This window comes from Anoplopoma fimbria, chromosome 1 (assembly GCF_027596085.1).
Source record: "Anoplopoma fimbria isolate UVic2021 breed Golden Eagle Sablefish chromosome 1, Afim_UVic_2022, whole genome shotgun sequence".
Lineage (NCBI taxonomy): Eukaryota > Metazoa > Chordata > Actinopteri > Perciformes > Anoplopomatidae > Anoplopoma > Anoplopoma fimbria.
In genome coordinates, this window is record NC_072449.1 from 24809978 (window position 1) to 24823755 (window position 13778).

Genomic DNA, 13778 nt, shown 5'->3' on the forward strand with positions numbered 1-13778 from the left:
GTGATATTATTTAAATGAAGTCAGTTTTTTTCTACAGGTAGTGAGGGGGGGAAGACAGATATCCACTGCAAAGATATCTAATGGGAAATATCAATGTCATTGCTAATGGAGCAACTACAGTAATGGTTTCAGTCTTAAAGGATTCCACGATAAATCTATACTCATTCAGCTGAGTATTAAATTACATTTTCCTTGATGACTTTCAAAATTCTCACATTTGGTATCTATTTATTTTACTAAGGTGAAAATCGAAGCCAAAACAATTAACTAAATCCGTTACAAAGGACAGTGAGAAGTTGCTGTGGCAGACCTTACCCAAACAATCATTGTGTGAACATTGCCATTATTGAGTCTGGATCTGTTCTTTTGATCCAGTTTTCTAATATGCTAATATACTAATAAGTGTGCGAATGGGAAAATCAAACTCCCTCCATCGACCTCAAGCCCTCTAAGTAATTTGCTGATCCAAAGATATAGCGTTACATTTAGAATAGGAGATAACTCCTAAGTGAGATAACAAAAAACACCACTAGATAATAATACATTTATTTATATAGCAACAAAGCTACAAAGTGCTTAAAAATAAAAACATGGTAAAAGTTAAGATCCATAATGTAAGAAGTAAACCTGATACAATAATTTAAATAGAACAATAAAAAAGATTAAAGGATATTTCATTGACATAGAAGTGAGCAATCTTAATATAATTCACTCTGCATTGCAATGCCACAAATTAAATCAAGTTTTAAAAGTGCACAGTAATATACATGATAGGTACAGCAGTATGGAGCCTAACATTATGTCGACTTCTTTTGAAGCCCTGCTGACACAGATCAGCTTAGTGAGGTCATGAAATGCAAGCTCAGCTTCTGGCTGTCAGTCAGGACGATGGACAGGATTGTTGCCAAGCTGTCGGTGTCAGTCTCTATGGGAACCTTTTTTGGTCATTATTATTTGTTATTGCATACTGTGAATATTTGTATATATGACTTTGGGCAAATTAAAATGGGCCACACGTGTGATATTAGAGAAGCCACTCTCATGATTGTCTAAAAAAACATTCAAGACATAAGGCAGTAGAATGCCAGTAAAAAATACAATTGCATATAATGTTGCTTTGTAATAAACCATGCAATTCATGAATTTTCACTAATGCCTGCAAATGCTTGAATTCTGTCTGTAATGACCAATTCAATGTGAAGGACCAACAAGCAGACACTGCTACCAACCCATCAGAATCATTTGGAGAAAACCTGACCAAGGGGATTATTCTCACTGTATTTTTTGTATTGCTTTGCATAGGACTATCCATGGCAAACTGTGTGCCTCACAGACTGATCAATAAACTGTGCACACCTGGAGCTCAACCTGTAATGAAAGTAGAAAACATTTATGTGAAGAGAGGAAGAAATTGTAGGATACAAATAATAATCATAATGATGTTCTGAATGGCTCAGTGTCTGCAGAAAGGTCTCTTAAATATATAATTACTTTAAGGAAAAACCTATAGATAAAAGCAATAGTCAGTACTATTTACCGTCAAAACATTATATCTGAAAACTTTGTATTTCAAAATGTACAGGGAGAAACCTCAAGCATAGCATCAATAGCTCTAACGCACTGATAGGCATAACTAGTAATATTAATCTCTCCATTTCTGTCTACCAGCTCACAACTGGGACACCAAAATAGAGCAAAGTCATAATTCATATTATTTGGTGCACTTGTGCATTTCCTGTGGGACCAAACTAAAGTTAACTATGACCATTTCTCTTTTTGTAAGGATTGTTTTGTTTGTTTTATCCAGCCAATTTTGTATTACTTAAACTTTAAATGATTTTCCATTTATACAAATTTTTGTTTATTCTTACAGGTATGAGCAACAACAGGTGAAAGATAACTATGCAGGTAACTTCATAGACAAGTAGACAATACTCCAATATATCTTTACATGTTCTCTGCCATATTCATGTTCAGAATATTAAATATTCCTAATAAAGCTAAACTCCACTTGTGACATGGCTTTGGATGACAACATAATCTTTTTTTTTAACACGGCCAGCACACTCGGCTCTTAATGAAGTACTCCACCCAGGGGCGCCGAAAAGGGGGGGTAAAGGAGACGGATTCTAGGGGCCCATGATGGAGGGGGGCCCAGAGAGGCCCCTAATGATGATGAAATTATAATACAGAAAAAATAATGACACTAAGTTATTAACTAACATATATTTAGTTTTTTCTATTTTTTCATGGAAGAGTTTATTTCCAATTTAAGAATCAGTGGTGCAGCAAATAAATGACTCAAAATGAATTCCATTGTATTCAGAGTGCTCAGTTCTTCCCCTACTGTACATGTCAACTGTCATGCTGTTCTTCTTTCACAAATATGGTAATGATAGTCAAAAATACCATTAAAATGCATAATTGTATGTAAAATAGCATCAAAAATTTTTGCCGCTGTGTTGGGGGCCCTGTAAAGATTCTTTTCATGGGGCCCAAAATCCCTAGCGGCGCCCCTGACTCCACCCATTGGCTGGTCCCACCTGCCAGGTACACAGTGTCTGCTCCATCATTGCAGCCAGCGCAGGCGTGGTGAGCGGAACCGCAGGCAGGGGGCGGCAACATGGCGGTGACAGCAGCACAGACGTGGAGACACGCACATAAGAGAGCGGCACACAGCTCTGTGTACACATCACCGATCAGTCCGCTCAGGTAACCGGACACACCGGGACTCTCTCACCGGGACTCTGGATTTTTACTGCCAGGGAGTGATTTTATTGTGTTTTTCTTTCTCTCTTTCTCTCTCTTTTTTTTTTTTTTTTTTTTTTTTTTGTGTGATGCTCCAGAGCAGTGATTGGATTTATTGCATGTAAATAAATATTGTGAAGCAGCCCGGTTCGGGTTCGATGTCGCTCTCGGACCGACAGCCTCCTCCAGGTCAGAGGCAACTCGCGGCTGCAGTCTCCTCCGCCGCCGGTGAGACAGTGATGATGTCCGGCTCAGGTTCAGTGGTGTTCCCGGCTGGGATTATCAATCCGTCGGTCCCGATCCGGAATATCAAAATGAAATTTGCCGTTGTCATCGGACTGATCCAGGTTGGAGAGGTTAACAACCGGGATATTGTTGAAACGGTGCTGAATTTGGTAAGTAAACGTTTTTCCCCATCACATCACTCTGTGACTGGACGTCATTGCCTTAGCCATAACCCCTGGTTCTATTCACTGTCAACAATAACTCAATATCATTGATATGTGGCAAAACAACGCTATTTTAATATTTGAGAGTTAACATTTGAGAGTAAACAGCAGTAAATTGAAAAGTCACACATGCACACAGACAATGTGCTTTGATTGATAAGTGGATATTAAATACAAAGCCAGTGGTGAAGTTTTCAAGTTCAACAAAGTCCCAACTTCCTTATGTTCACTCATAAATGACACACACTGGTGTGGATGATGTCAGTGAAGGAAAAGTGCACACCTGCTGGAATCAAATTGTTATGCGAGTACTTCATATAGCCTGCTGGTGCACAATTTAATTCAAACTGTATTTATGTTTTAAAGGCAGTGATGCAGGTGAACAGAGGCAGGGCACATCTGCTGCTGCCGCTGTCTGTGGGAGACTTTGCATGGCCTTGAGTTTAGGTAACCCCGTAACATGCCAGGGATTACACCTTAATTCAGGGTGTCTTCTGGAAGCCCTGAATTACTAGCATCCCTAAGTAGAGGGTTCAAGAATTAGCCAGTGTTTTGTGATACTTAGGCCAGTTCTGCTTCTCAGCAGCGTGTTGTAGAGAAGATGAGTATTCTTCTGGTGGATGCTAGACCTTCTCCCTGCTCAAGCACGAGTATGTGTGGGAATATGACGTTCTTCACCCTCTACCCTGATTCTTATTGATTTTTATTTTGTGTAAAGCTTTGTTTTTTTCCCACTTTTTAAAAAGCATGGAGCGTGACCATTCTCTTAATTCATTTTATGATTATTATTGTGGCATCAGCAGCAAAGTGAGAAGTAGAGATTGTCAGCAAAAGGTGATCCGGGGTTTTAATGATGGTATAACCAGTTTATGCAGCTGACTGATATGTGGAGACTGTAGAGCCAGCTCATTACTTTTCCTTGACCGTCTGCCGGACTAACATACTATAGAGCCTGTTTGCAATAGTTGGCCTCCCCTTGTTGGCACACCAGAGATTAATTACGACCTGTTCTGGCACAACAGAAATCCACTCTGTGGAGCATGACAAATTGTAGCCCTTGGCATGTTCGGACACTAGAGTTGTATAGCTGGAGTCTCTGACACCTTGCCTCCTCTCCTTGTGCAGTGAATTATACACAGGAAATGTGCACAAGGAACAACCCACTGTAATCTACTCTGATGTTTTTACAACACCTATTGTCTAACTAGTGCACATCTTTTTTTTTTTTAATCAAATATGATATCATTCTCCATTTTGCTTTATTCTGTTGAGCCATTGAAAGGCAGCTCAGTGTTGTCATAGCTGCATTTTACTCCTCCTTTTAGATTTCTAATTGATGTGTGCATGCTCTTATTTGTAACATGCAGCAGAGTGCACTTTATCCAAACATTTTTCAGTCACATACAGGTCCCAAACATTTGAATAAGACCTATTTCATGAAGAGGTTATTTTGTGCTTTGCTGTGGTTAGCTATTTAAGTTATCAGGCAAATTTGATTCAGCTCGATGTGTTTGTAAACAGAAACACAACCTGCACCCAAATTATGTGCATACAAATGAACCACATACAATGCAGCAGTCCTGGGACCAGTCACCAGATGACACAATAATTGTTGTTATATCTGCCTCTTCATCTAAATTACTTCACAAAGTGTGCATGAATAATACTAGCCAGGGAAGAGGACGGCGAAAGCTGTCATGTAAACAACCCTCCTGTCTGTAAAATGCCACGACTATAGCAATTTCTATGCTTATTAGTTCAGTTTATTCTTGAAGCGTAGAGACGGCCCAAAGATCCAGGAGGATCCGTAACCGTATCTCATGGGGTCCAATTTGCAGAGTAATGAAAAAATGATTCAGCCCAGCATCCTCTATCATGAAATAGCGTTTATTCTGTTATTTTTTTAATATTCTATTTAGCTGTTAGGCAACTTGCCTTTAAAATTGCCTTAAGATTGGAAATCAGGCATGTCATTTGATTTATGAAATGGCCACCACCCGTCAGAAAGGTGACTCTTAATTGAATTAGACACAAACCTCCTTAAGATAAAAACACAGCTCTGTGCCTCACTCTTTGACAGTGTTTTTCCATCTCATCAGAATGACATTAACTAATTGATTAACTGCAATGTTCCTGTTCAGGGTCTTGGGAAACTGTAGTCTTTCCAAACATATTACAAGCAGAAGTCAAAATTCTATGGATGGTTTGTTTTTTGACATAGATAGACCCGCAACCAGTTTACATACACACATATCAAAAGTCTTAATAATATCTAATATGTAACACATTTAATTTCAATATTATATTATCAAGGGAATAACGTGCCCTCTTTGGCTTGAAAAAATCCCACAAGGTAGTCAGCAACAACATTCAACTTACCTTGAAGAATTTGGATATTCTGTATGATAACCAAGTTATACTATTTAGATTTTAGATCACTGGATCAAAATGTTGTCCTTAAAGTGTGAAACAACTTGTTTTTATGTCTTTTTAGCTGAATCATCAGCTGCATAAAAAAGTCTAAGGTTGTTCTAAAGCTCTGGCAATAAATACAAGTCACACACTGAATCACATCTGGTACAAGATTAAGTCTTCTAACCATTAAGTTGGAAACAAAGTATATTTGTCTCATCCTCAGATGTGCAATTTACAGTAGCCACCCCCTTTGTGAGCTGTCAGCTGACTCACTGCTTTCTCCAAGATGAGACAATAGGAGTGGGTATTTCTACTTTGCTAATTGTCACTTGGTATGAATCATTCAATGAACTTCTCTGAAAAAAGAGAAAGACGCCTTACTTAACAGCCCTCATCCTCATGATCAAAGTCAAGTATGATCTGATGGGCAATGGAGAGAGATGCGAATAGAAGAAAGTGGGATCTATAAAATTAAGAAAAACTTCAATGGCACATTTCCATCGTGATCCTGACAATTGTGAGTAACGCACTCCTGGTGCTGTCAATAACTGGCTGATGTTTAACCAGAGGATCCACTGTAGGTACCCTTAACGTTCCTGTCCGGTCAGTTATCACCAAGTGTTATTTCAGCCTCCTGAAAGTGATGCTCCACACAAATTCTAGTCTTTTATTGTCAAATGCTCACCGCCGGTCAACTATAGGAGGTGTGTGTTCTTCATAAAGAACTGGAGCTGTGGTCAAAGTTGCATGGATTGTAGTGGTTACAATGATTACAAGGTTTAAAAAAAGATCAAACCACTACTACAACAATATCTACTTATCCACTATCCATTTCTTTACTCGTACTCCACATGTTCATATTTTACCCAATCTGGCAAAATATGACAAAACACAGTTTGTTTGTTTGTTTGTTTGTTGCTCCTGCAGTTAGATTAGTAGGTATGTTGCCTGCAACTGTATTTGCTTATGTGTCTCAAGGGAATGTGTAAGAAAAGCTACAAACAGGTACAGTGTGCAGTGTTTGACAGATTTGATGAAAATATGAATCAGGCTACTGGGCGGTTAAAAAAGGCAAGGCAATAGAGGATTGTGTGTATTGTAGAGTGTATTGATAAATTTCTACATTATGGGTGTTGGAATGTAATTATATGTAGATATGAAGTCAAGCTGACCAGAGCCACTACTTCCCTTGAGGAAAAAAAACTGCCAACATTGTCTTTTAAGCCTACAGGGGCGGGAGTGATTGATGATGAAAATATTTTTGATGGATTATCACTTTAATGACACGCTTCACCTTGCAGGCCACAGCTCTCTTTCTACCAGTTGCCAAACATAAGGTTTTACTGAAAACATTTCCAGAAAGTATTCTACTGACAGAGGTTGATTACTCTTCCTACTTCCCATCTGTGTCAGTGACTTTATAGTTGATTCTGTTACTTGGGCCGTCCTCACTATACAGAGGCCCACTCATTGCTTATTTGATGACTTTGAATTACCTGCCTGGATATGAGGTACTTTCAATGAAAAATTAACAGATTCTCAGTATGCCCTAACTGCTTTATTAGATATATGACCATCACAAATAAATTATTTCCATGAGTTTAATGGCATTGCACATGCTGCATTTATCTTAAGGTCAGGCACAATGATGCACATTGGACTATGATTAGTAATCACTGATCCTTGCTGTTTCCGATTTTGAAATGGTTTTGAGGCCAAATCAGGAAAGGAAAAGCTCTAAGGTGAAACACATTTTTCATGTGAGACCTATTGTTGTATCAACGGCATAATTAGTCAGGATGCTGGCCTTTTGTGTGAGGGTAATGTGACTAGAGAGTCGGCAATCCTGCACCATGTGACTGCTCTCCAGGCTCAGTGTCAGCAGAGTGCAGTGGAGCTTCTAGCCGATTATCTGCTCCAAACAGGACTTTGCCACTCAACACGCCATAATGAACTCATAATACCTAGGAATCAACAGTGTTACTGAGAAATTATTTTTATACATTACCAAATTGTTTTCCCATCCACGGTAAACGTTGTTGCTGCCTAGATTTTTGTTCAGAGGCATCTTTTATTTTTGAGTGATTTAAGCGCTACACTTCTGATCTGCATCAGAGCTGGTTTTGGTTGATGACGGGCATACAAAAAGCAACGGGTTCACATCCCGAGTCCTGTCTGTGTTAAAGAAAACAAATGAAATGCGTTGTCCCTTAACATTTACTGTTATGTACAGTGTCAACATTTTTGCAACTTGCCAGAGAAGTTAATCAACAACATTTCTTCATTATGTTACTTGAATAAGTAATCCGGTTGGCATAACGTTTCCCTGACACCGCGTTTAATGTTGTAAATTAGTTGAATGTAAACATCATTTCTAGGAGACAGAGTTGCTAGTAATAGCCGTTAGATCATTTCTGATTGATAGTTGGGAAGCCAGTAAATTCCCCAAGTAATCAATAAATGTCTCATTGAAAGTGTTTTGTCATACAATACCACTGCATGGCATGGGAACAGATTAGCGGGGTGAGGAGGAAGACTCAGTGCATCTCAGAGAAACCTTTACATCCTCTGTTCTCCAGATTTAAGAAGCTAAATTCTGGTAGGCGCTACAGGATGCCTCTGACTACAAAGACTGTGTCTAAGAAGTCATTCATCCCACAGGCAGTCGGCTTGCTTATTTCTGAGAGACTTTATTTTAATCTTCTTTCTGTATTCTATTACGAAAAAAAAGGAAACATCAGTGGCATGATGATGCAGTAGTTGTAGCTCTCAGCTCACAACTGGAAGCACAGCTGTCCAATCTGCTGGTGTTCTGTGGAGTTTCAATTGTTTACTTGTGGATATTATGACCACAGACCCAAGACATACTTTTATACTGGATTGAGGGCTCCAGATAGCTAATATATGCATGTGAGAGTGAGTCACTCTCTGTCTGTCCCCAGCGATGGACTGGCCATCTACACAGAGAGTTTTGTCAACTGACAACTGAATTCTTGGATAGAAGTCAGTCCCCTGAGTAAAAATAAGCCTAATGATAATTGAAGAAGACATATATATATATATATATATATATATATATATATATATATATATATATATATATATATATATATATATATATACTCATCACTTAAGAGAAAAAAAATGCCACTGTGGGAAAATTAATTTGGAGTAAAAACAGCTCGGTTAAGCATTATTGTGGCACATCACCAAACAGTGTATCTCTGTAAACATTAACCGGGCAATTAAAGAAGAATTTAACATAATTTCCCTAAGTGAACCTCAAACTTTATTTTTTTTGTGACATACATGTCTCAATGCTAGTGTTGTGCCACCATCCCTTGTTGAAACTAATGAAAAGGGAATGTTGTTAATCTTCCATCCAAAGGCAGCCTGAAATGAAAGCTGTGTTTGAGATAATGTGATGTAAAGCAGGTTGTGGAGTCCTGCTTTCCAGCTTATTGTTATTCCACAGGAATAACATGGAGAAACAAAAGGGAGCTTGAGCTCTGCCAATGGACATTTTCCAATTTTAATCTTTTGAGTAGCGGTTTCAGTGTAGTAGGGCCTCTTCTATACACTCAGAATCATGATGATTAAGGTGATTTCCACTACAATGTTTATCATTTATTATTTCATGTCTATCACCAGGGTATTAGTTTTTAAGAGATAATCAAGACAGTACCATCTTTAGTTTTACTGCTACACAGTGGAAGACCTGAGAAGAGTATGTCATAATAGTCCCATTTAGATGAGATGAATGCATGAATTAGAAATTCTGCATTCAACTTCTTAAGAAATGGTTTGAACTTGCAATGTGACAGAGGTGGAAGAAAGTTGCTTTAGTGGTGCTGTTCAAAGGTGACACCAGATTTTTAACTGTTGAATTTGCTGAGAGTGGTATTTAAGCATATGTTATCATGATAAACAATTATGGGCATTTTCTGCTTGGATTGGTACATGTGTCTGGAAAACGGATGTAACAACAGTATGTTTTTTCAGAGAAATAGCTCTTCCTTCACTAACAGTGGTGCAGGCACAAAGTGTGTTTAGACTATGATTTTGCTGATTTGGGTAAACTGCACTCTTCCAGTTTCTATTGCCACAATTATTGCTTTTGCTCTCTGTCAACACATAAGAAATGTCATGTTGTTTGCTTCCATTCAGATAAAGTTGCTTATAGCTTCTCACAAAGTTCTTCGAAGTTGTCCACTAATTTGCAGCAGTCCTCTCCGAGGTATTTAATTCACTTTATCGTCTGATTACAAAAGGCTTGATTAAAATTATAGATCCACTATCACATCTGTCAGAAGCAGACAAACAGTGGAAAAACAAGTGGCTAAGGCATCTTGCTACAGCACACTGCTTTAACGTTCCAGTTGGTTACCAAAGGTGACTAGATGTGACTTCAGTTCAGATATATAGAGACGATATCTGCAGTGGTGTGATCGGAGAAGTCACTGTGTTCATTATCAAACATTGTGACTGTGACAAGTTGTCTCTGGAAGGTGTTGAAAGACTTTCTGGAAATGAATGGACGCTTCTTACTGAAGTGGAAATACACAATGCAGGATCAGGGGAAATCTGTAAATTAAAGAAGCAAATTAAAACGCATCACAAAATAGTAGTAAATAACCTTTCTGAGCTCAGGCCTTAACTCCATCAGATTTGTGCACAGTTTCAATCCCTTTCTAAACTCCCCCTTCAATATTCGCTAGATAACTACTAAAAATTCAGTCAGTAGTCAGTAGTTAAGTTAAGGCCCATCAGACTTTTAAAGCCCATCAGATATGGTCTCTTTGGATTGACCTGCTTGTCATCCCAAGGTCTACATTTAAAACCAAAGGTGACATGTGTTTGCTGTCATGGTCACCACTCTATGGAACGGCCCGATGGAGGAAGTTTGGGCTGTCCTTCTTTGTTTAGTATATTTCTAAAAATGATTAATTGAAAGCTATTCATTTTGGTGTATGTTGTTTTCTTATGTTTTGTTTAGATACGTTTTTCCTTTCGTACCTCTTCCTTCTAGTCAGACCCTGGTAGTCAGCCAAGTTCTGTTCTTTGGCAAAATGTCTTTTTTCTTGTTGTTTGATTATCCAGAGATTTTAAAGTAAAAAACCAGCTGGCATCAAGTTCCCTCTCTTTATACGAGGAGACTTAAATCTGGTAAAAATGTAAGAGTTTGGGATCTATCTTCATGTCAATCCTAAATAAATGTTTTGTTGGATGATCAATTACTTTCCATCTCCTGCTTCTGTCCATCTCATGCCACGCTGGCAATTTAACAGAGATGTTTTGTCGTTGGAGCATTTGAAAACAGTGTTTATTGGGTATGGCAAAACATGTTATTCCATAGAGAATTAATTAAAATTGAATCAAAGCTGCTAAATTAATTATCTTTTGTTTCATAGTGTTGAATGAAAATCAGATAAACCATAACAGAGTGTAACCTTTGCTGTCAAGGGCCAATCAGTGTATCTGAAAATGCATTACAGATGAAATACTTGTGTGTGGCCGGAGATGCTTTCGGTTACGGTTGGACGTCTTTGTAAGCATCCCTCTGCTGCTGTTGCACAGTTTGATCAATCTTGGATCGATCTCACCTTTAGGCACTGCTACAGATTTGGAAATGTCACGATTGTTCTCCATGTATCTGTTGAAACATTACCTATTGGTTCCGGCCATTTTTGCTGCAGTGCAGACCCACTGCATGCATGTATGCTTTTATAGCATTACCCTTAAGTGATTCTATATAATTATATATAATATGTAAACTTTGTTTTCCTTCAGGGCATGTTCCAAAGCTTTTACTGGGAAAAAAAATACAAACAACAAACTAAACTAAACTAAAGTGTGCAGTGACACGACGAATGCTACTAATATTTCGACCCGGTTCTGGATTTGTAAGACAGCATATCAATTTATAATAATGATAATTAATTATAAAAGATAATTGACCCCCAAAAGAGGTGTCTTAGTTATTGATCTGATACTTGATCTATTTTTATTCTATCCCTTAGCTCTACTTATGTCCTGCTGAACTGTCCTTGAGCATTAATCTCTTTTACAGGTCCAGAGAAGCTCTTATGCCTGTGTGCATTCATACACCTGTGTAGTGTGGGTCAATGAAAGGTAATTTACCTACATGGATCAATTGAGTTTCACTTAAATGTGCCTGCGATGGGCCCCAATATGCTACATGCTCTAAATGGGAACATTCATCAGGAATATCCCTTTTCACCTACATGAAATCTTTACTAAGCCTTTCATATTTTCCAGTTTGAACTGTGCTTAGCACCATAGGGGGCTACTGTATGCTTAAATTTTGCTTCCTCAGTAAAATTTATTCTCTACCAAGCATCCAATTTCTGCCAAGAACAGTTCCTCTGATCTACTCAACGATAATCTTTTTAGGATTTGAGGGGAAAATTGAAATTCTGATTCTGTGCGAATTTGTTTGTTTTAAAGTACTTTATCTGAACTGCTGATTGATTCAGGGACCATGCTGTTGTGCATTTTCTTGCCCTCCACCAAGGACAGAATGAACGGACTGCATTTTCAACATTTTCTGGGTACTGCGTCTACAAATGATCTTCTCTGATATCTAGGTGCTGTTGTTTCTAATTTTCATGAGGTCTCTGCAAGTTCTTAAGAAAACTCTTGTTGCACTTCATCCATCTTATTTTTATGATTTAGGTCTTTTTATATCACTCTATGTTTATAGAGAAACAGCAATGTTCATTTCCTCTGTTATTTACTCTCATAATCGCCACTCGTGCTACTCATTGGGCTACTCTTACTGGGCCAATGAAATCAATTATGCATTACATTTTATTCTCTGTCTATTGTCACTGTTTTTAATGTTGCCAACATAGAAATTGAGGCTAGTTTTGGAAGTCATCCTTTTCCAGATAACAACATTAGCTAATTAGAAATGCTGTTGGGTATTGTCCCTTACTGGTTTACTTGATAACCAACAGCCAGTGCCCTAAGGAAAAGCTAGAGCATAGGTCAAACGACTGCTCAAAGGCCATGGCTGTATCTCCTCTCTGTTCTGCTCATCCCTCTCACTCACTCATGCCGCCTCACCCCGGAGAGATGCTGATGGTATATGATTTGGCTGCTACTTGCATTTGTGTCAGGGGGAATTCTGGGATGCATCCCCCATCTCAGTGGGGTAATGTTTAGCAGGGACACAACTGACGCCTGGTTGTTGTGGCTGACCCTGACTTTCAGGACTTCATCAATACAAATGTTTTGCTCTGCTACAGTACGATGTGGAAAAGTGTGCAAAATCCTGTTGAGACAGTGAGATAGCAGAACTGCCCACACTCTAAACAGTGTTGTTACACCCTCACATACATACACGCACACATACACCGAGCTGAAGGTTGTTTGTTTTTGACAAAAACATTGAGGTCAGATCAGAAAAAACTGTTTTACTGCAACTTCCTTTGAACATATGTATTTAGTCATTTTTGTATGTATCCATGTATTAACAAGATAAAGTCCTATTTTGATTTTATTTTTCTTTCTTTTCCTGGCTGAGCTTCTATATAACAGTATGCCATTGTTACTATCAAAGGATGCCTGATTTTAGTTTTGCTGTGATATTTTTCTGTTACATTCCATTAATGCTTGATCCAATGCTTCTGCTCTGAACAACAGAATCTTAACCAACTGTGAGCTGAGTAGCAGGATGCACACACTACATTGTTAGCATTACTTAGTCAGTTCCTGAGCTGTTGTTAACCAGACCTGTTCACAGTCAGGGACAAGTGTGTTGGCTCAGCAGCAGTGACAATGTGAATACTCAGGCTCATTCCCAGGTGGAGCTGGTTTTTGGCCGTCAACCAAATCCCAGCCTTGGTGTTAATGTGTGTCTCCCCTCACAGGAACAAGGCCCTGCGCACACACGCTCATTTCTATGGAGATGAGCTGCATCTCTCATCAGGCAAACATGCAAAGTCATATTGCTGGCTGCAGCAGGCTGACAGCCACTTACTGTAGCAGAGTGTCATCACAGTGTGCAGATGCAGCAAAAACAAAGTCTGCTTGATAACTAGATGGTGAAGGTGCAAATAAGATCCGTGGCCCAGTTGTGCTGGGAGATGGAAATCTGTGTCTAATTTGTTTCTAACAGGAGTATACGAATGAAAGCCAGGT

The 13778-nt window shown here is 38.7% G+C and overlaps 1 protein-coding gene across 1 annotated transcript in view; it reads left to right on the forward strand.

Moving 5' to 3' along the window:
• Positions 1 to 2987: 2987 nt before the first annotated feature.
• Positions 2988 to 13778, forward strand: part of nbeab (neurobeachin b) — a 187697-nt gene continuing 176906 nt past the window's right edge. Inside the window, 1 exon segment of the mRNA XM_054597703.1 lies at positions 2988 to 3143. Within this exon segment, the coding sequence (XP_054453678.1) occupies positions 2988 to 3143 (156 nt within the window).